A 26,273-nucleotide genomic window follows, 5' to 3' on the forward strand; every position below is an offset into this window, starting at 1 on the left:
TTTTAGATGCACTATTGTTAAGTGACTGTCCCACTGGATGTTATAAGGTGAATGCACCAATTTGTAAGTCGCTCTGGATAAGAGCGTCTGCTAAATGACTTAAATGTAAATGTAAATGTAGGTGATGGAGTCCAGGTGAGTGTCATAATGCATAATTACGAGTCACGATGGTGACAGGTGTGCGTCATGATGAGTAGACTGGTGACCTAGAGGCTGGAGAGGGAGCACACGTGACAATTTGCCCCAGAAAAAGATACTCAAATGATAGGTAAAGTATAAAAGCTCTTAGAAAAAACTATTGGAATCAAGACTTTAAATAACTGATATTGGCAAGGAGTGTTTCGAACATAACTAATGAAATTACAGTTAACGAAAATGTAAGTTTAACCTAGTATAAACTAATGTATAGAATTTATTATTAAAAAGACAGATTTCACAACTTCTACAGCACAACGGCGGAGTCATGTCTTAAGTGTAAAACGAACAAGGACTCAATAATTCATGCCTTCTGGGAATGAAGTCCAGAAAGTTATGGGCGTCGTTAGGAGGTTGGCTGTCAGAAGTTTTACAATGTAAATGTACTATTTATCCGTTTATCTGCATATTTCAAGGCATATGAGGGTGCGTCAAGATACCCAATACGGTCGACCATACTTTTCTAGTCAATGACTTTAAAAAACTTCTACTTAAAAACTGCAAATCAAATGATCCTCTATCACTACGACAGTGGATGAATCAAAGTATTATTAGTTAAATATATAAAAAGTGTGGGCTATGGAAAATAATAGAACAGTCCAATTTGAGGCCATATGGCATAGAACACTGGAAGGTTCCAGAGGATGAAGGATGAGGGGGAGTGTGGTTATGAGACATACACAGTGGCGACCAGTCATTCAGGGCAGGTGGGGCTGAGCCCCACATTTTTAGCAAAAATAAATTAAATACATATTTATAAAAAACATTTTTGAGGGTGGGCTTGACTGTTTTGCATGTTATTTTGGCATTAATACGTGTCACACATCAGTTTGCAAACAATGTAAAAATCATATATATCATTGAGTTAATAAAGCCGCATACAAACATGGTCTCTTTTTTGTTTTCTTGAGTAAGACAGCTCCAAAATGCAGGTGTTTCAGTCTAGCTCAGTGCTTTCTGTCAGCAGAAAATACAGAGCGTTGCGCCGTGATTGGCTCAGTGTTCTGTCACTCATGGGGACTTTACGTCACTGCCAAGTGTAAGAGGAGACATTGAAAATTCTAGCCCTGTGGCTGCTGCCGTTGGATTGGACTGATCATGTCAACATCATACTTTCACAATCTTAGCTAGCAGTCATCATCATGAATCAAGTCGACAATCTACTGGAAAATCTTTTTTAATCCTTGCCATATGAAGAAAAATTATGAAGAGAAATTATAGGTAAAACATATTGGTACTCATCAGCCATTGAACATAAGCATTACACAACAAGTTGGAAATGGCAAATTCAACGAGTGGTTTAGAAGGAATCAGTGACAGTGGCTGTGTGGTCCTAAATCTGCCATTAAGGGGCTCTTTTCCAAGTTAAAAATGATAAATATTCAACATTTGCCATGCTGTCAATGAAGCATGATTTGTGCCGCGGACAAAACAACTGTTAACTTGACTTCAGTGAGTCAAGTGTTAACTCAGAGGACTGCCGCTACAGTTCTGACTTGGTGTACAGGGAGAGCACTGTAAGAACGGCCCATGTTCTGAATTATGTTGCTGTACATTTAAAAAATGCTCAACAAATAGTTATATTGACTAACGTTAAGTCTGTCCTAGCTCGCTCTTTGTCTTAAATCAAAATTAAGGATGACCTCTTATGCGCTTGTTCACACATCTCATTTGTCATTAGAAACCACATTAGTTTAAGCAAGTCAGCCATCAGCATTGTTTTTTTTTTAATGGCAATAAATGAGGCTGAATGAACTGTTTCGCTGCCAGACAAGGCTCCGCTGTTAGCCAGGTGTAGCAGTGGTAAGATGTTGGGACTCTGCTGTTGGGACAGCTTTATGTAGGCCCTAACAGTTTGCGGGGACCATTTGTCACGGTTATAGTGCAATTAAAGTATTGTTTAGTGTTGTGTTGTGACTTTGCTGGAATGCATTAACACTTATTTTTCTTTTTGACCCCACCAAGATTTACATGCTAAAATCGCCACTGGACAAACGTGATGTGTATGGTTGTGGTAGGAACATGTGGGTCTGAGCAGGTGTCATGTCACTGATATATGGTTGTTATTGTTGAGAAAAATAAATCATACAAAAAAAGAGATGGTTCATTATAAGTTTGTTATTGTTTGAGAAAGAGCAGGAAAAGATTCATTTCTATGCCTCCGGAGTCAGGTTGGAAGTGTGTGCAGTTATTTAGACACATTTGAGGCTCCCACGGACAGCTAAAACAGTGAACAGAACAGCTTTAATATTTTAAAATACAAAAGACATAGGCATTAGCAAGAGATACATGTACATCATTTAGCAGACACTCTTATCCAGATTAATTTACAGGAGCAATTTGGGTTAAGTGACTTGCTCAAGATTTGTTTTGAGTGAGTGAGTGAGCGAGAGAGAGAGTGCGAGAGTGCGAGAGTGAGAGAGTGAGAGAGAGATCGGGATGGGGAAGTGTGAGAAGCCAGTGTACAGCATGATGTTATGAATTATATTTCTGTGCCTCCTTGAGATGTCAGAAGAGAAGAGGGGAGTCAGAATGAGTACACAGCATGCAGCGCACTCTCAATTCACGCTTATTAAAATCTGGAAACATATGATTCAATTTGCGAATGAAGGCAATGCCACCTAAATAAATGTTAAGCACATCTAATCTCAGCTAAGACATGCCTGAACATGTTTTTCATTTTAACAAAGCAGGACTAACCTTAATGCTCTGAAGCTCTGCATGCCTCCACTCCTTTCCCTTTCATTTTCAGGATCCATTTCCACATAACCGCATTAGGAAGTAATAATAAATACCCGGGTTTATTGGTACGTCCCAGGGGGAAGTCAAAATTCAACTTAGTTGGAGAAAGACGATGCAACAAAAGAGTGGGGGATCAGAGAGGGAGGCTTATCAGAGGCCAGAGTATTTCCCATTCAGTTCTGATACTGAGGGAGAGAAATGGGTCATCGGAATAATAAGGACTATTTAGGTTCCTCACTTAAGTCACCAGAAATGTATTTAGGAAAACAAAGTGAGCAGAGCCACGAAACAAGCCCCTCCAAGGCCTCAATTTGTCTCTTTAAATGCCTTGTTTATTCTCTTTGGGCTTGTTTGTTTTTTAATCATCTGAATTATTTACATAAGTAACGGGGAGAGCCACTACTTGTTATGCAGAGGTAATAACGGAGCTACTGGTGTTTAGAACAGCAATCAACCATAATCAACTTTATTATCTTCCTCATCATCATCACAATCATCATCATGTAAATGTAATAGCATTTGTCATCAACATGATATTAGTTGTTTTTCTTTGCATGCACAAAGCAAAAATCTGCATTGCAAGCATGACTGGACTGTCAGCATGTCTGAAAAATAAGAATGCATCCTACATTTTCCAAAAAGAGCAAATCAACCAAATAATGGAGGCATAAACAATGGGATTTTCTTGAAGGGTGTATATGAATGAGAAGACGTATATAGTAGTAAATGATGGGATTTTCTTGAAGGGTGTATATGAATGAGAAGACGTATATAGTCATAAACAATGGGATTTTCTTGAAGGGTGTATATGAATGAGAAGACGTATATAGTAGTAAATGATGGGATTTTCTTGAAGGGTGTATATGAATGAGAAGACGTATATAGTAGTAAATGATGGGATTTTCTTGAAGGGTGTATATGAATGAGAAGACGTATATAGTCATAAACAATGGGATTTTCTTGAAGGGTGTATATGAATGAGAAGACGTATATAGTAGTAAATGATGGGATTTTCTTGAAGGGTGTATATGAATGAGAAGACGTATATAGTAGTAAATGATGGGATTTTCTTGAAGGGTGTATATGAATGAGAAGACGTATATAGTAGTAAATGATGGGATTTTCTTGAAGGGTGTATATGAATGAGAAGACGTATATAGTAGTAAATGATGGGATTTTCTTGAAGGGTGTATATGAATGAGAAGACGTATATAGTAGTAAATGATGGGATTTTCTTGAAGGGTGTATATGAATGAGAAGACGTATATAGTAGTAAATGATGGGATTTTCTTGAAGGGTGTATATGAATGAGAAGACGTATATAGTAGTAAATGATGGGATTTTCTTGAAGGGTATATATGAATGAGAAGACGTATATAGTAGTACATGATGGGATTTTCTTGAAGGGTGTATATGAATGAGAAGACGTATATAGTAGTAAATGATGGGAGAAGGGTGTATATGAATGAGAAGACGTATATAGTAGTAAATGATGGGATTTTCTTGAAGAGTATATATGAATGAGAAGACGTATATAGTAGTAAACGATGGGATTTTCCTGAAGGGTATATATGAATGAGAAGACGTATATAGGCATAAACAATGGGATTTTCTTGAAGGGTGTATATGAATGAGAAGACGTATATAGGCATAAACAATGGGATTTTCTTGAAGGGTGTATATGAATGAGAAGACGTATATAGGCATAAACAATGGGATTTTCTTGAAGGGTGTATATGAATGAGAAGACGTATATAGGCATAAACAATGGGATTTTCTTGAAGGGTGTATATGAATGAGAAGACGTATATAGGCATAAACAATGGGATTTTCTTGAAGGGTGTATATGAATGAGAAGACGTATATAGTCATAAACAATGGGATTTTCTTGAAGGGTGTATATGAATGAGAAGACGGATATAGCCGTAAACAGCGTCTGTTTTTTCACATTAAATAAGATCCAGTCCATCTTTCTTTTTCACTATTTGCTGACACAGTGTAAAATGAATCACTACTCCACCGAAAGCAAGGGTTTTTAAAATTACTCCTCTTGAATATTGTGTGTGTGTGTGTGTGTGTGCATGTTTGGTGCCGAATTGTATTGCAACCTAGTTCCCCCAACTCCCTCTTCCTCCTTCTCCACTCCCAAATCTAATTCCCTGTGTGTGCGCACCCAGTCCCTTCAGTACAGGGTTGAATAGGGACATTTCAATCAATACCTGACTGTAGGACTTAGTGTTAGCATGAAGGCAGTCGTCATGCGTGTGTGCCTGTGACCACACACCTGCACACACAACTATAATATACCATCAAACACATTGTCTGCATTACTGCTTATTGTACAGCCGTGCTTTCGTATATTATGTTGTACGTGATGTGCATAACAAACCATGCACACTACCATGCAAGATATATACTGTATTTATGGAAAGGAGGGGACAATTTTGGACAATCGATCTGATAAAATGTATTTGTAATTCTCTGAATTACCTGGAAATTCCCAAATAAACGATGAATGAAGTTATTCAATCAGCAACACAACGTTTTTATTAAGAAAAGTTTTAATTCCAAATCTTGATAGCTGTAAACTTGTTGATTGCTTTGTATGACTCTCTTTGAGGGATGGAGAGAAATCACTCTGTCATGACTGTCCTGTGAGGATCCAAATAGGTCGGATCAGCTTTTCAGTGGATGACTTCGGCCAGACCCCCTCTACCCCACAGAGGGGTGAGGGGAGCTGATGGGGGGTTGACAGTTCACAACGTGTTGTAAATCAGGGATTAGAACCCTCTCCAAATTCACACAGGAATGTGCATTTGTTCACAGACGTTTCCCTGTCGAAACTCTAATACGTTGTAAAGTGAATACTGGAACATTATTTCTAACATAGAACGTGGGGGGGATGGTCAAAGGAGATCTAAAGAATAATCATGTTATATGGGTTGTTATTTTGTGATGTCATTCAAAATCTTATAAAGGAAATACTGTAACTTAAAGTATATATACTACATGTATGAAATCTCCATTCTCTACGTTGTGCATGAAATGTGAAAAGATGATGAACATATTTTTGTTAAGATATGGATGTGATTTTAGGAGCCATCAGAGATAACTTGTTTTCTATAAACTTTGCACAGTAAGTAACCACGCCCCGAGTGAGGTCAGAGAGTGTATCAGCCTGATGGAACCGCCCCTTTCGACCAGAGTGTATAAAAGGATTGGTAAGGAAATTAACATTCAGACCAGAGAGGCGTGTAGCTGCAGTTCCCGTCCAAAGTGATTTGAAATCTCAACACGAGATAGAGACGATAAAGTCACCACCCGGACCTTCACTGGTTATGGCTGATTATCTGTCCCAAGAAAAATATCTAGAAACATGAATTTAAGTGGGGCCATTCTACTACTCTTCAAACCATCATAGTCTACTTCTCTCATCACCCCACTGAGAACCATTGATACGGCTGGCTAGCCTATCTTCAAAGAATAACCTTCCATAGCGAGTGGAAGCAGAGTGGGCTCTGTAGTTCAGTTCAGGACTACACGATGGGTCACCGGATGCCGGGAGATGGCAGTGGAGAGCAACAGTAGAAGAGACAGGGGGACCCCTTTTGAACAATCAGAGCCTTACAAGCTTGCAGCGGAAAAGCCCAACGCCCTTCCCAAGAAGGCCTGGTTCCGACAGCGATACATGGTAACCAATGCATTTACAAAAATAAATACAAATATTTATTTTCAATGACGGCCTAGGAACAGTCGGTTTACTGCCCTTTCAGGGGTAGAACGACAGATTTGTACCTTGTCAGCTCGGGGATTTGAACTTGCAACCTTCCGGTTACTAGTCCAACGCTCTAACCACTAGGCTACCCTGTGTCAGTCCACTAGGGACCTGTTTCTAATGTATTAAGTATGTGTGTTTATCCTGTGCTATCATTTAGTGAGCTAGTTGTCACGATCCTCGTACGAAACGGACCAAAATGCAGCATGGTATGTGTTCATGATGATATTTTAATTAAAGAAAGCACTGAACACTGAATACAAAACAATAAACAAAAAACGACCGTGAAGCCATATACCAAAATGTGCTGACACAAGCAACTAACATAGACATAGACAATCACCTACAACCCACAATGACAAAACAGGCTACCTAAACATGGTTCCCAATCAGAGACAACGACTAACACCTGCCTCTGATTGAGAACCATATCAGGCCAAACACAGAAACAGACAAACTAGACAGCCAACATAGAATGCCCACTCAGATCACACCCTGAACAAACAAAACATATGAACATACAAAGCAAACTATGGTCAGGGCGTGACACTAGTAAATAAATAATTAAACCGATTGGTGTAGTACTGAATCGTAAGTAAGGCTTGGGTTTTTGCAGATTGCAGGAGGTTACGACTGTTCAGAATGATGATATGATACTTGGTTGTGATTAATACATTGACTGTTTTATGGACGTGATAGGTAAAGACTTTAGAGTTTAATTCGGAAGACTCTTTAAACAACCGCTCTCGTGGTGCCCCAAATCCTAATTAGTTAATTGTTACATGATTAATTTAAATCGGGTTACAATTAAACATAGTTAGTTGATTAGATAAATATACCAGTCATCAGATGAATGGAAGTAAAGTCACGACATCTCTGTAGTGAACCAACGGGAATGCTTTGATAATGGGGGATGATTTACAAATGAGTTGAGATGGGTAGATGCTAGTTGCTGTGTGAGTCACTAAGGGTAAGTAACAGTGGTGTGTAATAGTTCAGTCACTAGTTCTAAAAAGTTTGTGGTAGGCTAGGGAGCCTTGCCCATGGTTTGAAATGGATACACAAGGCTAGAGCATGCAACACACTGCACTGGGGAAGTGGACTCAGTAGGAATACCAGTGATCTTAGGCCTTGTGTATGGCCATGTCTTGGAAAGAACCTCCTGGCTGTACATCTTTTTTACAAATGTGAAATTCACCAGTTCTGTGTGCTGCTAATAGGCAGCGAGAGCTGACTGGCACCATGGCAAAACAATCTGGGCTAAGCCCTGTCTCACCGTCCCTCAGGTCTCCCCAAAGCTCTTTCGGCAGGCCAGCCTTCCCTTCCTCCAGGTTGATTGAGCATCGCTTTGCCACTAGAAATCCAATAGCGATTTACACTGGGTCTCCAAAATGGCATTCTGCGGCTCATAAAGCCTGGCTACAGTACTAAAGCCTTATTAATGAATGCATTAGCTGCAACACATCCCCTGAGCTTCAAAATGGGGGACAGAAGAGGACGAGAGGAAAAAGGAGGTGGAGAGGAGCAAGTGTCTGGAATTGGGAGAGAGCTAGGGGGGAGAGGGGAGAGAACTATGAGTCATCTTACCCGGTTTGTGGAAAGGGGTTGAGGAGCAGGAGGCAGATCCACATGCCTGACACAAATACTGCAAGTTTCCGGAGAGTGGCAGCCATCTCAAACTACGGCCCAAAACCCTGCAGAAAAGAGAGGAAGAAGAAAAGATTGGTGATGCAGTAACACCTCAGATCAACATGCATCTCCAGGCCTGGAAAGCAGAACGCACCGTCTGATAAACACATCATTCACTGGCAGGTATGCTAAAGGAACCTGGATCTAAATGGATTGCCTGATGACTAGCTTTTGTCACACAGACACACAGACAGGCAGGCAGTTTTCCTCAATGGCCGTAACGACAGAGAGATGTTGAAAAGACTGTAAACAGCTTTAGAGAACAATAAGGGTGCGTGCTGCTATGAAGAACACACATGACGTAAGCCAAAATGCTTTGAGTTGATATACAGTATATTCCGAAAGTATTTAGACCCCTTGACTTTTTCCATGTTTTGTTACGGTACAGCTTTATTATAAAATTGATTTAAAAAACATTGTCTGATCAATCTACACACAATAACCCATCATGACAAAGAAAAAATTGTGTTTTTGAAATATTTGCTAATTTATAAAAAACAAAACACTGAAATATCACATTTATATAAGTATTCAGACCCTTTACTCAGTACTTTGTTGAAGCACCTTTGGCAAAGATTACAGCCTGATTCTTCTTGGGTATGACGCTACAAGCTAGGCACATCTGTATTTGGAGAGTTTCTCCCATTCTTCTCTGCAGATCCTGCCAAGCTCTGTCAGGTTGGAGGGGGAGCGTCACACAGCTATTTCCAGGTCTCTCAAGAGATGTTCGATGTTCAAGGACATTCAGAGACTTCTCCCGAAGCCAGTCCTGCGTTGTCTTAGCTGTGTGCTTAGGGTTGTTGTCCTGGTGGAAGGTGAAACATGGCCCAGTCGGAGGTCCTTAGTGCTCTGGAGCAGGCTTTCATCAAGGATCTCTCTGTACTTTGCTCCGTTCATCTTTCCCTCGATCCTGACTAGTCTCCCAGTCCCTGCTGCTGAAAAACATCCCCACACCTTGATGCTGCCACCACCATGCTTCACCATAGGGATGGTGCAGGGTTTCCTCCAGATGTGATGCTTGGCATTCAGGCCAAATTGATGAAATCTTGGTTTCATCAGACCAGAGAATCTTGTTTCTCATGGTCTGAGACTCCTTTAGGTGCCTTTTGGCAAAGTGTGCCTTTTACTGAGGAGTGGCTTCCGTCTGGCCACTCTACCATAAAAGCCTGATTGGTGGAGTGCTGCAGAGAAGGTTGTCCTTCTGGAAGGTTCTCCCATCCCCACAGAGGAAATCTGGAGCTCTGCCATAGTGACCATGGGATTCTTGGTCACCTCCCTGACCAAGGTCCTTCTCCCCCGATTGCTCAGTTTGGCCAGGCGGCCAGCTCTAGGAAAAGTCTTGGTGGTTCCAAACTTCTTCCACTTAACTTTTCTTCCATTTAACCATTTTTCTTGGGGACCTTCAATGCTGCAGAAATGTTTTGGCACCCTTCCCCAGATCTGTACCTCGACACAATCGTGTGTTGGAGCTCTATCCACAATTCCTTCAAACTCATGGCTTGGTTTTTGCTCTGACATGGACTGTTAACTGTAAATAGATCGTCCAAATCATGTCCAATCAATTTAATTTATCATAGGTGGACTCCAATCAAGTTGTAGAAACATCTCAAGGATGATCAATGGAAACAGGATGCACCTGAGATCAATTTTGAGTCTCATAGAAAAGTGTCTGAATACTTATGTAAATAATGCATTTCTGTTTTTAATTATAGGGTATTGTGGGTAGATTGATGAGGACAATGTTGTATTTGATCCATTTTATAGTAAGGCTGTAACGTGACAAAATCTTAAAAGTCCAGTGGTCTGAATACTTTCCAAATGCACTGTATATAGTATGAAACTATGGGTTGTTAGTAATGGAAGCTTTGGGCATTCCATATTGTACTGTATAAGTCATGTTTATGTCCCAAGCCATGGTAAATGCCAAAGCTCTTCAACGGTTAGAGGTATAGTAACCTACCCCAGTGGGATTTAACCTTTGTAGTCACCTTGCTTGTGAATACTGTTGTCCTGCTGAGATTGATGACAAACATAATCTAAACTGCCAGCTCTGAGCAACTTATGTTTCAGATGCAATGAAGACAAAACTAATATGAATATTTTAGCACTTGGAGACAGTGGAGGTAAACATGGACTCGCCAACAACAGCAAATTATTCAAATTACAGATGAAACAAGTCCAATGTGTTTCCTTGCTGCGCGAGCCAAAACCAGTGAAGACAAGGGAATTTATTTGCTTTTCTGCCCAATATGCAGCAGCACAACAGCTATGGAGCATAAATACTGAGTAATTTCTCTCACCCAAGCAGCAGGCTACGGTCACGCCCTGATCTGTTACACCTGTCCTTGTGCTTGTCTCCACCCCCCCTCCAGGTGTCGCCCATTTTCCCCTGGGTACTTATACCTGTATTCTCTGTTCGTCTGTTGCCATCTCATTTAGTTTCGTTAAGCCTACCAGCGGTTTTCCCTCTGTTCCTGTCTTTGATTGTTCCTGGTTTTGACCTTTTCTGCCCGCGCTGACCCTAAGCCTGCCTGTCGTCCTGTACCTTTGCCCCACTTCTCTGGATTATCGTCCCCTGCCTGCCTTGACCTGTCGTTTGCTTGTCCCTGTTGCTGTAATAAACATGGTTACTTCTACACAGTCTGCATTTGGGTCTTACATGAATCCTGAGCATTAACTGGCCATGACTGACCCAGCAGACTTGGACCAGCTCTGCTATGCCATCTCCTCCAAGGAGCCACCATTGGTAAGTATGAGGAGTTTCCAGGTCACAGCTGAGCATTGGACATTTTGCGGGAGCAAGTCTGTGGGTTGCCTACTAGGCAGCCTACCACGACAGTAACTTCTCAGCCCCTCAGTAACCTGGTTGGTAGCGGTGCCTTCACCCTGGATTCCCAGGAACCCCACTTACCTCCCCCGGAGTGCTTTGATGGAGAATCGGGCACCTTTCAGGCATTTCTCGCTCAGTGTTTCCTCGTCATGGAGCTACAGCCTTCCTCCTTCCCCTCGGACCGCTCTAAGATAGCGTACTTCGCTGATGTCCGGGAGGGCCCTCGCCTGGGTTACGGCCATTTGGGAACAACAGTCAGCTATTTGCTTCAGTATGGAGGTATTAGTGGCAGAGGTGAAAAAAAGTTTGTGACTCCGGTGTCCGGGAGAGAGGCTGCCCGGAAGTTACTCCAACTTCGGCAGGACCCCCTCAGTGCAGCAGACTATGTAGTGGAGTTCCACATGCCAGCAGAGGAGGGTGCCTGGAAGCACTGTTTGATACGTTTCTGCACAGATTATCGGCGGAAGAAAGGGATGAGCTACCACCGGATCTCGACTCACTCGTCGCTTTAACCACCCGGATCGATGGTCGGCTACGGGAACGTAGGAGGGAGAAGAGGTCTGATTGTGGTCCCAATTGCTCACTCAAAGATCCCACCTTGCATCCGAGGAGCTCTGGAAGTTCCTGGCGTCTACGTCCCCGAGAGGATCCGAGCATACCCGAGTTCCTCCAAAATCCTCAGACTGCTAATTCACGTTTTCCCGAGCCGATGCAGGACTAGGCTGTCTCCTGCCAAACGCGTACACAGACTTGACACCCAGAGTTGTCTGTATTGTGGTACTGCCGGTCATTTTGTATCTACCTGTCCCTTCAAGAGACCTATCTCATTCATTGGAGTGAATAATCAGGTTGGTCTTCTCCCCTTACTCGCCCCCTTCTCCATGCCACCCTTTTGTGGGGTGACCAGTCCAAGTCTCTCCAGGTACTCATCGAATCGGGCGCCGATGTGTCTTATAGATGTTACCTACCTCAGAGCTGGGCATCCCCACTCAACCCCTCTCCATTCCTATGGATGTTAGAGCGCTGGTCGGGCGCTTTCTAGGCCGGGTCACCCAACATACCACCCCATCAACATATGAGTGTCAGGGAACCACAGCAAGACGATCAAATTCCTTCTAGTTGAGCCTCTGAAGGTTCCCGTGGTATTGGGATTCTCTTGGCTCCAGCGACACAATCCCTATATTGACTGGGCTACTGGTGCCATCGTGGGTTTTAGCCCATCCTGCCACACTCATTGTCTAAAGTCAGCTCTGCCTGCCCCGGGACGTCTTCCTGGGAGCTTGGAAATTGCCCTGGACCTCTACGCCAGATCATTAGCCCCGATGCTCTTCGTCCTCTGTTGCTCCGTACCCTCTGTATGTTTCCTACCTTTTGTGTCTAGATTTAAAACCATGTCTTACTGCCCCTTGTCTCCTGTTTCCAGGCCACCCCTCTCCTCCGTCTCATTGGCGGCTGACCGGTGTACATAGTGAGACGTCTCTTGAAGGTTCTACCTCGGAGCAGAGGATTCCAGTACCTGGTTGACTGGGAGGGTTATGGCCCGGAGGACAGGTGTTGGTTCTCCGCTAGGGACATCCTGGACCCAGGCCTCGTCTCTAAATTCCAGCGCTGGCACCGCGCTCAATCAGGTATGCGCCCAGGTAGGACGCCAAGTGGCATCCCGAGAGGGAAGTGGGTAGTCACACCCTGATCTGGTTCACTTGTCCTTGTGATTGTCTCCACCCCCCTCCAGGTGTCGCTCATTTTCCCCATTATCCCCTGGGTACTTATACATGCGTTCTCTGGTTGTCTGTTGCCAGTTTGTTTTGTCAAGCCTACCAGTGTTTTTCCCCTCTGTTCCTGTCGATTGATTGTTCCTGTTTTGACCTTTTCAGCCCACCCTGAGGTTGCCTGACGTTCTGTATCATTGCCCCACTACTTTGGATTACCGACCTCCGCCTGACCTTAGCCTGCCTGCCTGCCGTCCTGTACCTTTGCCCGACTACTCTGGATTATCGACCCCTGCCTGCCTTGACCTGTCGTTTGCCTGCCCCTGTTGCTGTAATAAACATTGTTACTTCTACACAGTCTGCATGTGGGTCTTACCTGAAACATGATAGTTACAGCATTCGGTTCCTGTGTTTTCCCCTCCAAAGGATAGTTTCTAAAGCTGCTGTTATTCGCCCATTTCTTCAGACACACCAACAGTGTAGGGGATTTGTAAGGATTAATACTGGAATCACCCACACATGCATAGAGTACGAACAAACATAAATAATGTCATGACTGAGGCACCTGGCAACAAGACAAAAAAGCTAAGTCTGGGGAATAGCTCTGAAAAATCCCAAGAAACGTCATTTTATAAATGTCACAACATAAATACTGCGTTGCTTACAAAGTAAATGTAAACGGGTGGGTCTTTTTGGAAAAACAACCCAAAAGCAACGAAGGTAAGAGGTTATCCAGAGCAAAGGGACTGATGGGGATATGCAGCAGATTCTAGCTCGAAATGACATGCATCTCATCAGTCATCAGTGTGTGTGTGAGACAGAAAGAGACAGAGAGGGGGGTGGGACAGGAGGGAAGAAGAGGGGAGGAGTGGGTGTGTGGGGGAGAAGTGGAGACCGAGAGGAGGCGGGCAATGCAGTTATTACTACTCTTTGAGATGGGGGAGGTAGAAGCAGCATGGTAAATACAAAGTCCTTCATCTACCCTATTGATCTGTTCTAGTTTTAATTTCTTCTCCCTGAGATTCTGGCACCGATGCAAAGCCTTTAGACTTCTTTACACTGTAAAAATAAGAAGTGACTTCTAAGAAGGTGGTTAAGTGTTTATCTGATATTTCATGTTCTGTGTCTACAGAACTCTGATCATAAGATTAGCTGTTGACATATTCCTTCATGACAAAGCAATCAGGGAAGCCACATACTGTCACAAACCTCCTCTACAAAGTATATATAATTCAACACTGAGAGCTTTCTGACACCTCTTCATTTTCTGAGGGTGTGAACAAATCTGCCTTGGTATGTGCAATCTTGCCAAATAGCGGCAAGGCTCAATTATCTAAACGGTGTGTGTGCACATATTACCTCAATTACCTTGACTAACCGGTGCCCCGGCACATTGACTCTGTACCGGTACCCCATGTATATAGCCTCGCTATTGTTATTTTACTGCAGCGGTTTAATTATTTGCTACTTTTATTTTCAATTTTATTTTCAAAGTTTCTCTTAACTTCTTTAATGATTGTTGGTTATGGGCTTGTAAGTAAGCATTTCACTGTAAGGTCTCAACCTGTTTCATTTGGCGCATGTGACAAATACAATTTGATTTGATTTGAGTACATGTCGGGGGAAGAAAATAGACATCTCCCTGCCGGCGCCTGTCAAACCATCAGAGCAAAAGGTCAAAAACCTCAGCTCGCTTTATCTCCATGGCCACGTGTCAATAGTCAAATACCAGCGGGGCCGGCTTTCCTTCAGAGCTCCACGGCCACGTACGGAGGACAAAGTAAGATAAATGTTAATCTAAACGAGCCGTCATTAGAAGACGTGCCTTTTGTGACTGTGCCATCCCATCTGAGGTGCTTTAAGAGGACAGGGAACATTGAGGAAGCAGTGCGTCTCGGCATCAGAACCCCTGTCCTCTCACTGTGGCTCTGCTGTGTGGATCCTTAGTTGTCTGGTTACAGTTTGACATCCCACCCCGGTTCTCACAATGCAGGCTCTGCTCTGTGGGTCAGTGTTGGCCTGGTCACTGGTCAGCATCACACCCCTGTTCTCACACCATGGCTCTGCTCTATGGGTGGCCACTGTAACGCATACAGCTAACTGCTTACAGCAGCTGTGTCTTGGTTTCCAGCCTCTCACCGTTTTGCATTGATGAGAGTGAGACCCTCATCCCATCCCCCCCATCCCTTCGCCGCTTTACAGATCGAGGAACAAACACAGATCTTCCTCAAGGAAATAGGAATGTTCTCTGTTACGAGGGGTAGGGAACACAAACGATCTGAGGAAGTGTCAACAGACGTGAGATGTTAATGATACGAGTGCTCAGACAGGATGCGTCTCTTCAGGTCTGTTCCTTCTCCTTCACCTCATGTGCCTATGTTCCTGATGACTGCACTCCTCATGTGCTGAAAGACTTTAGAAGGGCATCCCCAATCTTCATCCCAGCTGACCACCGAATGACTTTGTTTAATTGTTCTCTCTCTCAGCGTTTTTGTTTAAATTAATGGGCCTATATTACGACTAATTCTGGATCGTTAGCCATCAGAGATTTTATGTTACTCATAAAAGCCGCAGGATGCCAGCCCTCCAGAGCCAGAAATAACATTTCCCTGCCCTTTAATGTCTGACAGACAATTGTGTCTGCTAATGTCATGATATCTACTGCTGCCTATTTAAGCAAGTCCTGCTCGCATCGAGGTCATCATCTCGCGTAATTTATATCGAAGAGTCTTAAATGTAATTTATATTTTTTATCTCTAGTCTAAGACAAGGTAGCTGGGTGCTTCAGTGACTAAAGTGAACAATCGACCTCAGCCTTTCCAGACATAAAAAGCAAGACCATACATTATTTAGGGGTTCACAGCAAAGATTTGAAACGTATTGTCATTCTCAGAATTGTAAAAACAAAAGATATATATACAGTTGAAGTCTGAAGTTTACATACGCCCTAGCCAAATACATGTAAACTCAGTTTTTGACAATTCCCGACATTTAATCCCTGTTTAGGTCAGTTAGGATCACCACTTTATTTTAAGAATGTGAAATGTCAGAATAATAGTAGACAGAATGACTTATTTCAGGTTTATTTCTTTCATCACATTCCCAGTGGGTCAGAAGTTTGCGTGCTACCAAAAACTAATTGAGTGTATTGCCTTTAAATTGTTTAACTTGGGTCAAACGTTTCGGGTAGCCTTCCACAAGCTTCCCACAATAAGTTGGGTGAATTTTGGCCCATCCTCCTAACAGAGCTGGTGTAACTGAGTCAGGTTTGTAGACCACCTTGCTCGCACACGCTTTTTCAGATCTGCCTACAAATGTTCTATGCGATTGAGGTCAGGGCTTTGTGATGGCCACTCCAAATCCTTGACTTTGTTGTCCTTAAGCCATTTTGCCACAACTTTGGAAGTATGCTTGGGGTCATTGTCCATTTTTATTTATTCAGACCAGAGGACATTTCTCCAAAAAGTACGATCTTTGTCCCCATGTGCAGTTGCAAACCGTAGTCTGGCTTTTTTTATGGCGGTTTTGGAGCCGTGGCTTCTTCCTTAATGAGCGGCCTTTCAGGTTATGTCGATATAGGACTCGTTTTACTGTGGATATAGATACTTTTGTACCGGTTTCCTCCAGCATCTTTACAAGGTCCGTTGCTGCTGTTCTGGGATTGATTTGCACTTTTCACACAAAAGAAGTTCATCTCTAGGAGACAGAACGTGTCTACTTCCTGAGTGGTATGACGGCTGCTTGGTCCCATGGTGTTTATACTTGCGTACTATTGTTTGTACAGATGAACGTGGTACCTTCAGGCATTTCTAAATTTCTCCCAATGATGAACCAGACTTGTGGAGGGCTACATTTGCTTTTCTGAGGTCTTGGCTGATTTCTTTAGATTTTTCCAAGATATCAAGCAAAGAGGCACTGAGGTACACCTCCAATTGACTCAAATGATGTCAATTAGCCTATCAGAACCTTTTAAAGCCATGACATAATTTTATGGAATTTTCCAAGCTATTTAAAGGCACAGTCAACTTAGTGTATGTAAACTTCTGACCCACTGGAATTGTGATAGTGAATTATAAGTGAAATCATCTGTCTGTAAACAATTGTTGGAAAAATTACTTGTGTCATGCACAAAGTAGATATCCTAACCGACTAGCCAAAACTATAGTTTGTTCACAAGAAATGTGTGGAGTGGTTGAAAAACAAGTTATAATGACTCCAACCTGAGTCTTTGTAAACTTCCAACTTCAACTGTATACATTTTGACATGGTCAAATACCTCAAGCATAGATTGGTAACCTTTTCTAATTCACCACACAGAATCTAGAGGCCATGAATAACTTGGTCAAAAAGAATAGGACCGACTGGCTTATAGTTGGTGCTGTTATAAGCAGTCTCACTTAAAACCTCAACCTTCGCACCGTTTGACCTAGAGACTTGAAACTTTGTTCGTACGTGTCTTCTCATTCTGAACAAATTTGCCTCAAGGACCCAAGAGTTCCGTCAGGATAGATTTTCCTCCATCTTGGACATTTTGGTAAACTTTTGAAAAACGTATTCTCATGAATCCAAATAACACCAAACACCGGTATGTAGGCTCACAGTACATCTCTTAATTTAGGGATTGGTTAAGAGATTACGAGATGGCTGAGTTATAGATTTTTTTACGTGTCAATTTAAATCCTTTCTAAATCCAAACGGGCTTTTCAGCAGCCTACTAAGAGAGGCTTATCCAATGTTCAAAAGGGGTCTGTTAAAACCAACCATTTCTGGTGTATTGACAATGGAACCCTGTTTAAAGTATCCTCCCTTTTAAATGAAGCCATACTGAGTTGGTTACAATTCCAATTTCATCCTCCAGAAGAGGCAGAGCAAATATTAAAGCAAATAATATGGGCAAACTCCAATGTACCGATGGAGGAAAGACCCATTTTCTTGGAAAAAATGTATGAGGAAGGTAATCATGTTTATGAATTACATTGTAAATAAGGATGGCCAAATTATGTCGCACAAGTAATTAACAAAGGTGTATGGAGATATAAAAGTATAACCATCTCATCTCAGCTCTGCCACGAAAATGGAAGAGGCAATTACTCAAAAGAGAAAGGAATGAATTGGTTTGTCTGCCTCCAATGAAAAACCATGCATGGCTAAAAATGACTAGTATAAATCGTAAAACGTATCAGTTGCACTTAAGGCTGAGAGGTTTGACAAGTTTCCTGCACAAAATTGAAGATAGTTGGGAACAGATTTGTCATGTCCCAATACCATGGCACCAGGTGAACAAACTTATATCTAAAACAATAATTGATGCATCAATCTAATTATTTTCAATGTAAGCTATTATATAAAATTCTCGTCGCAAAAAAGAATGCTCAATATATGGGGTATTGAACAATCAGCCCTGTGTAGACTGCCACAAGGAAACAGAATCAATGGATCATCTCGTTTGATTACTTTCCTTCGGTGGCTCGCTTTTGGATTCAGGTCCAGGAGTGGTTGTGTAAGTCATAACGTCAGATGGACCTGTAAACAGTACTGTTAGGACAATCAATCAATGGGAAATATGATTATACTCTTAGGAAAAGTATTTCTTTTTTTGGACAATCTCTGTAGAAATGTTACAAATACAGAGATTCAAGAACCTCGTAAGACATCACAGTAAAATAGAAGGATGTATTGCAAAAGGAATTAGTCAAATGGGAGTGTACTGGGAAAGATGGGTTAGTATGTGGACAGGGTTGGAATTAAGATTGATTGATTGGCCAATACACTTGGAATCCAAGACGATTTGTAAATATATATATATAGTCCCAGTCAAAAGTTTGGATATTCCTACTCATTCAAGGGTTTTTCTTTATTTGTACTATTTTCTACATTGTCGAATAATAGTGAAGACATCAACACTTTAACACATATGGAATCAAGTAGTACCCAAAAAAGTGTTAAACAAATCAAAATATATGTTAGATTCTTCAAAGTAGCCACCCTTTGCATTGATGACAGAGGAGTTCAAAGTCGGCCACTCTACACCACTAGATGGCACCATACCACACCAGGGCAAAAAAAACTGAACTCATGGGCATGAGGCCATGAAATGTGGTCTGTAAACCTTATGTACTTGTCCTTAGATGCTGTGTGAATATAAAGTCACTGCAACCATAGATGGCTACACCAGACCAGTTGGTGGCACCATAGAATGCTAGAGCAGTAACTATTGATCAAGTCATTAGTCTGCATCATTTAAATTTAACATTCATTTGCATGAAACAATTTGAAATATTGTGATTAGTATTGCGTAGTCAGCGTATTACAGCTGTGAGAGTGTATTGAGGTATTTTGGAAGACTAATGTGGAGTGTACCAACTGAGATTTAAGTCATTTACACAAACAGATTTAGACAAAATAAAGTCTCAGAATTCAAAGATGACCACCATATACAAATGCACTAATATTTCACAAATCCTAACATAAACCATTAGTTAAATTGACCCAATAAATGGACAATAAACGTAATACATGAAATAATGACTTAAAGAATGATTACCTGCTGCATTCAAAGATAACCAACCTACAGCACTAGACCAAATTGAACTTGTGTCGTCCTTGTGCTATTAACAGAAACATGGTAATGCTTTCACAGACTTAACATAAAGGTAGATAGCAAGACCTATATAATGTTGGAACTATGTAAGGGATTATAAACTAAATGGTAAATGTAATCTGTTACATTACCAACAAAATATTGTAATCAGATTACAGATACTTTTGAAAAACGAGATTATTACTTAGAGGATTACTTTTACATTCAGAAAGGATGTTTGCAGAAAAAAAAATCTGACACTTCTCTGTTTTCTCAATGACATTCAAACCAACATTGAAAAAAAGGTGCCAGTTGAAGTTTGTTCCACGTGAGCGAGTCTGACCATAAATCACAGAGCACTATGATGACACGTCAGATGTGTTTGATGGATCATGGGGAAAAGAGCAGGAATAGGCTTTTGCAGGCTACAGTCCAAGCTATGTCTTCCAATGGTGCGACTGCTGTCGGCCTCCAAAGATGATCCAATTTGAATAAACACTTGGAGGTAAGGATGACAGCAGTGTAGTCTACGATGATACGGATATCCCTTATTATTGATATCTACATAGTGCATTGATGTGAATCACACTGCTGCTCTCTCATTACACTATTTGCACCTTACGGATTATGGTTGTTGTGGATGACTGTTCACAAATCTAAATGTGTATTTGAACCCAATAATGGTTGAATTCAAGAAGTTTAAACTGCCGATCAGTCTTTGTTTTTGAAACCAGTAGACAGCCAGTGAAAAATGAGCTCTTGCAACAGCTGTATAGTGTGGATCCCAGCCTGTGGAATAAAAGCGGGACTTTTCTTGCTCAATCGAATTCATGCTGATAAAAAAGAAATCCATAGGCTTAATGGACACATGCTCAAACTTGCACACTTTTGATAGACATAAAGGGGCAATCTGTAGTTGCTACATCCATTTCTGCATTTATATATACGTATATATATATATATCCATTGATTCTTGAAGAATATAACTTTAGTTCAACTGTCACAATCCATGAGAACCCAAAATATAAGCTTGTTTTTCTCCAATGTTTGTAAACACTGTAAATGTAAACAAACATTGTATTGCGTTATAACAAGGTTAAAACAATACTTTTGATATCATGGATTGTCAGTCCTTGTGTTCATAACTCTGTCTATTAATCTGAGAGTGGTTACATTTCTCCAGGCCCATCCCTCAGCTTTTTACCAAAATAGAGGCAAGGCAACCGTTTGGTTATTGTTTCACCTGTGGATTTGCCCTTTAAACAGCTGCATATTATCAAGATATCAAAGTATCGCCAACAAAAAGGTAAACAATAGGCCTATAGAAAATGCAGCATATGGCATTCATTTTCACATGTAAATAGCACTTTTCAGTAGTGCTCATAGCATGCCATTCCATGAGCGCAGCATTTATTTTTCAACTCGAATCAATGAGCCCAATCAGTTCTCCATGACAACAAAATCATAAACAACAGAGTAGGGCTAGCTAATAGGTCCTTAGTTTTGGTGTTATTCTCAGGTACAATCATTTGTCTAATCTATACTTCCATATTTCAAAGTCATATTCTTGAAGATCAAGGGGTATAACATGTATTGGAATGACTGGAATTCTGATACACTTTGGTTTTTAATATAAAGATATAATTTAATCATATTATTATATTTAGATAGAAAGTGATGTGTTAGAATAAGCCTACATAACCAACCCTTAAAGTACAATTGAACGTCCATATATGGCCAGCATAAATTCATCCCGCAGTAGATGTCATTCAATTGGTAACATACATTGTCATCTTCTTCTGATGCCTCTTAAGGGGAAAGTAATCTAATAGTAACGGAATGTAATCAGATTATGTTACTGAGTTTGGGTAATCCAAAAGTTACATTACAATTTTGGACAGATAAGTAGTAATTAACAGATTACATTTAGAAAGTAACCTACCCAGCCCTGGTCCTATTTACCATCCTGTGAACCCTATTGATTGTATTGCTGTTGATACCTTATACCTAAGATTCAAAAGCCTCCTCCACAAGCAAATGATTAACATCCTGAAAACCAACTGTCGCTAGTTAGGAAGACAGAGAGCCACATAAAGTGTTATAAACAGACATTGTCACTGTCACTGGACTGCAAGCAAGAAGGAATTCAACTATCCTCTCCTCTCTGAGCTGGTGCCCCCACATATTTTATGCCACTCATAGTGCCTCCTAATTTAAATGCCTTGTGGACTGGAATTAACCTCTCTACAATGATTCATTCTAGCCCTGTGGACTTCGCCTTGTAAGACCTTTCCTGGTCTTGTGATATTACTTTCTGTTTCGCTACCTATAATGTAAACTCGCAAGATGAGGATGTAAACTCGCAAGATGAGTAATGGTTGTATGAAGCTATTTTACTGTATTTGTGGCATTTCATAATTTCCTTCATAAGCACATTGGCATATAGATATTCTCTCCCCTCATCATTCATAAAGTATCAAGCTGACCCTACAGTACCCACCAAGCCACCAGCTGTTTGTGTTAGGCCTACCACTTTGAGGATGGGCAGAGACACCAAACCTCCAGCAGCTATACCACACTGTAAAAAATATGTTGAGATTCATCCAAAATGACTTGTTTTATCTAGCAACAGTTGAAGAGCTGACTTATTTAAGTTGACTTCAACTCACTCAAAATGCCAAAAAATCAAGCTGAGTTAACAAAAACGATGTGTTTAATAGGGGTGTTAAGATTAACTGATATGCATCGGTCCCTGATTCAAATGTTTAAGATACAAGTGCATCAGTCCATGGACCACAAACCGATCCAAATGTACTGTAGCATGCATCTGTCAGAAAATCCATTCAAATGTTACGAATCGCCGGTTCACAAAATGTTTTTTTTCCTCATATAACATTTTTTCTACCTTCCAAAAATACCTCTCGTCGTTTCTGACAACTGATGCGTGTTCTCTTTCAGTGTCGAACTGCATGCGACTGTGGTGACAGTCATTGATCGACAAGTCACTTTGCATGCCGATCAACCCCAGGCAATAACAATAACCTTGTCAAACTGCGCACTGTGCAATATCAGTGACCTAGTCGAACTGCGCACTGTGCCCAGCTTCGCTCGTTGACCAGCGTGAGGTAAGCGGCCTGTTCTTGATATTACACACCTGCGCGGCACCTTCATCATTAAAATGCTAAAATGGCTTGAGTGATATAAGCTTTATTAGTTGAATGACAACCTATTTAATTTGCTAGGTGATTTTTATCTATGCGATGTTGAAAACTGTGTTTTACCGGAATAAAAGTAAGCTACCAGAGACACAACTCTAATCGGGCTATAACTGCTGAATGGGGCCTACAAGAAGTCAGTCCAGACGATCCAGCTCTGAGGCCCAGCTCATGAGCAACATCAGCAGTAGATTTGAATTTAGAATGGAAAATGAACGTGTTTTATGCAACAAATGTTAGTGCATCATACACATCTCTAGTGTTTACTCAATTTAGAAATACACTACTGATTAAAAATTTTAGAACACCTGCTCATTCAGGGTTTTTTCTTTATTTTGACTATTTTCATGTCTTAAAGTAATGATGGACTGTCATTTCTCTTTGCTTATTTGAGCTGTTCTTGCCATAATATGGACTATTTGGTAAAGTACTATCCTCTGTATTGATTGAATTGAATTTATTTTGGGCAACAGACATATACAACAAAATGTACAACGTGGACCCAGAGGATATCACTTGAAAGTATTTATTAAAACGTGTATTTCCAAAGTGGTCCTCGATGGTAAAAACAATAACACATGAATAAAAGTCGAGACAAAATTACAAACAACCATAAATACATTATATTATATTGACATCCTTAAAAGTGGCACTATTCACTGGACTTCTCCCTAACCTTGAAAATCAACCATATTCCTTTCACATTAAAACAATCTATTAATTGCACATCATACTGATCCTTCAAATAAATACACCTGACCAGCAGTAGGGGAACAAGGGGCAATGGAGTGATGTCCCTTACTTAGACAAATGAAAAACTTTTTAAAGCTATTCCATAGACAAATGTCTGTATGGAAAAACGTGCTCCTCACAGTACTGTTTACTCTTGTGATTTTATAAGACATAACACTAGCTCTGGTATTGTGACTTTGTTGGTTATAGACCATATCAATGTGGTTTTTCATGTAACCTGGGGCACGATCATTTAAGATGTCAAACATATGATTAAGTTTAAGTTTAAGTTTAATATCCACAGGATATTTCTTTGGCCTCTGACAGAACATCACCAACATTACATACTTGTGTTCTGTTGGTCAGATAAGACCTAAACCAACTCACTGTTACATAATTTAGTCCATGCATTTCAGTTTCATCAGGAGAATAACATGGTCCACAGTGTCAAAAGCTTTCTGCAAGTCTAACATGACCATACCTGTATAGTTCCCCTTCTCACTTTCCTGCTTGATGTGGTCAAAAAGGTAGATAAGGCAAGTATCAGTGGAATGAGCTGTTCTAAAGCCAGATTGTAGTTCATAAAGAAGTTTGTGCTCAAGAAGGTATCCCTCAAGCTGATTAAAAACGAATCTCTCAACAACTTTGGATAAGGTGCTGAGGATTGACACAGGCCTGTAGTTTCCTACATTTGTTTTACTGCTCTTCCTGTGGAGTGGAACCACCCAGGAACCAAGAGATGAGGCTATAGTTGTAAAGAATTGTTAAAATAATTGGCAGCCTTTGCCTGGTCATGACATTAAACATCATCAATATCCAGGCCAATATTACAGGATTTTACCTAATGGGGAGTTTTTAAGCCAATTTTTAACAATTTCCACAGTTTACGAGGCTGATGTAAGTTGTCATTAACAGCGTCTATATAATGTTCGGATTAGGCCTTATTTGTATCTTGCTTGGTTTCTGCAGTTAATATAACCATCATAATCTTGTTGTAGATTTGTCCATTCTGAATCTGGCCAGGTAGCAATCCCTTTTTCCTTATAAGGTCTAAGATCTCGGAAATTATCCATTTCCCTGACTGCTGTTTGATTCTAATTTGTTTCATCGCAGCCAGAGAGTCGAGTGCAGACAGAAACAGATCTTTAAAAAGATAACAAGCTTGATCAACATCATCACAGTTTAGTACATGAGACCAATCCAAAATTCCAAGGACCTCTACAAAATGTTATTTGAGTATTGTTTCATAAACCGTACCTTCATGTATTTATTATCTGGCTCTAGAAGCATTTTTGATTTCTTACGTTTACAGTAGGTTACCATATGATCACTAAAACCAATATTTAAGACTCCTGACTGACAGACGTTCTCTTAATCTGATACAATAATCAAAATCCAAAATTAATTTACTGTCAATACACCTGGGTTGGCTCAACAATCAGTTGTTTTAGTCCAAATAACTGATTAAAGTTATACAGGGCATTTACTAGTGTACTTTTCTTGGGTGATAACTGCACAGTTGTATTAAAACCGCCAAGCAGAATACATTCTCTATCAGCAAATACATTGTGATCACAGCAATTAGATTCAAGTAAATCATAGAAATGATTCTGCTGAGGAGACCGATAGCACACACCAACAAGTATACCCCCTACCTTGTCACAACACAACTGATTGGCTCAAACGCATTAACAAGGCACACCTGTTAATTGAAATGCATTCCAGGTGACTAAAATAGTAAAAATAAAGAAAAACCCTTGATTGAGTAGGTGTTCTAAAACTTTTGACCGGTAGTGTATACAACCATGAAATCAAATCAACTGAAGCAACATAACCACTGCATTGACAAACATTTATTTAAGTTAATATAACTAATGAAATCAAGTAGAATCAACAAAGATCAACATGTTTACTACACTTAGAAATTCAAAACCAAAAAGTAAAATCAACTGAAACAACACAACAGCTGTATTTATTATTATTTTTTAATCAAGTTCAGATGACTTCAATTAATTTGGGGGGCGAGCAGAGCTCATTAGAACATTACCCGGCATGCTTTGCAACTGTCCATTTTCACATTTACATTTGAGTCATTTAGCAGACACTTTTATCCAGAGTGACTTTAATTAGCCCATTCAACAACGGTCGATAAACAACCACGTGTAAAAAGTCACAAGTGAAAGGTTTCTGTAACCGTTATGGAAAATGTAGTTAAAGTGGTCTTTTGGTTGGTTGATAATACTGAGTACACTGTCACTTTGGAATCTGGCGGAAATGCTCACACATGAGCAAGAAACACATCGGAGCACAATGTTCCCTATTGGAATCTGCTTTATATAATTTCAAAGACTTACATGCTGACCACAATGCTCACGTGTGGCGAATTTACACATACATGTTATTCAATCATTGCACCAACACTGCTTGTGCGCGTCAACGAGCGTCTGCTTTGCCAGGCGCTAAAATAGAACTTGGTTCTTTTTGTGAAGCTTGACCGCTGCAAGTCCCACCTCTCCCATCTCCTCATTGGTTTTTAGGAGCATATACCCACATGGATGATTGAAAGATGAGCTGAGGTCTACACTCCAGTCGGTAGTGGTAATGCACCTTAAAGTTAGTTTTCAACTGCCATATAAAGTCCGAAGAAGAAAAAGAAGCCTGAAGGAGGAGAGATTGTTTCTAGCAAACTCGGTTTACTCTTTTATCTGTGGATTAATTGTCGCAGTAGAGGACCTTGTGCATTTCAGGTAAAATAACAACCCAATATTTATATCCCAGGACAAATGAGTTAGCAACAGCAAGCTAG

At 40.7% G+C, this 26,273-nt stretch overlaps 1 protein-coding gene across 1 annotated transcript in view; it reads right to left on the reverse strand.

Annotated features, from left to right (window-relative positions):
- Positions 1-26,273, reverse strand: part of LOC124007881 (gamma-aminobutyric acid receptor subunit alpha-3-like) — a 165,436-nt gene that overhangs the window by 116,191 nt on the left and 22,972 nt on the right. Inside the window, exon 2 of the mRNA XM_046318700.1 lies at positions 8,300-8,406. Coding sequence (XP_046174656.1) covers positions 8,300-8,385 — 86 coding nt within the window. The 5' untranslated portion in view covers positions 8,386-8,406. The remainder of the gene's footprint in view (positions 1-8,299; positions 8,407-26,273) is intronic.

This window comes from Oncorhynchus gorbuscha, linkage group LG02 (genome assembly GCF_021184085.1).
Source record: "Oncorhynchus gorbuscha isolate QuinsamMale2020 ecotype Even-year linkage group LG02, OgorEven_v1.0, whole genome shotgun sequence".
Taxonomy (NCBI): domain Eukaryota; kingdom Metazoa; phylum Chordata; class Actinopteri; order Salmoniformes; family Salmonidae; genus Oncorhynchus; species Oncorhynchus gorbuscha.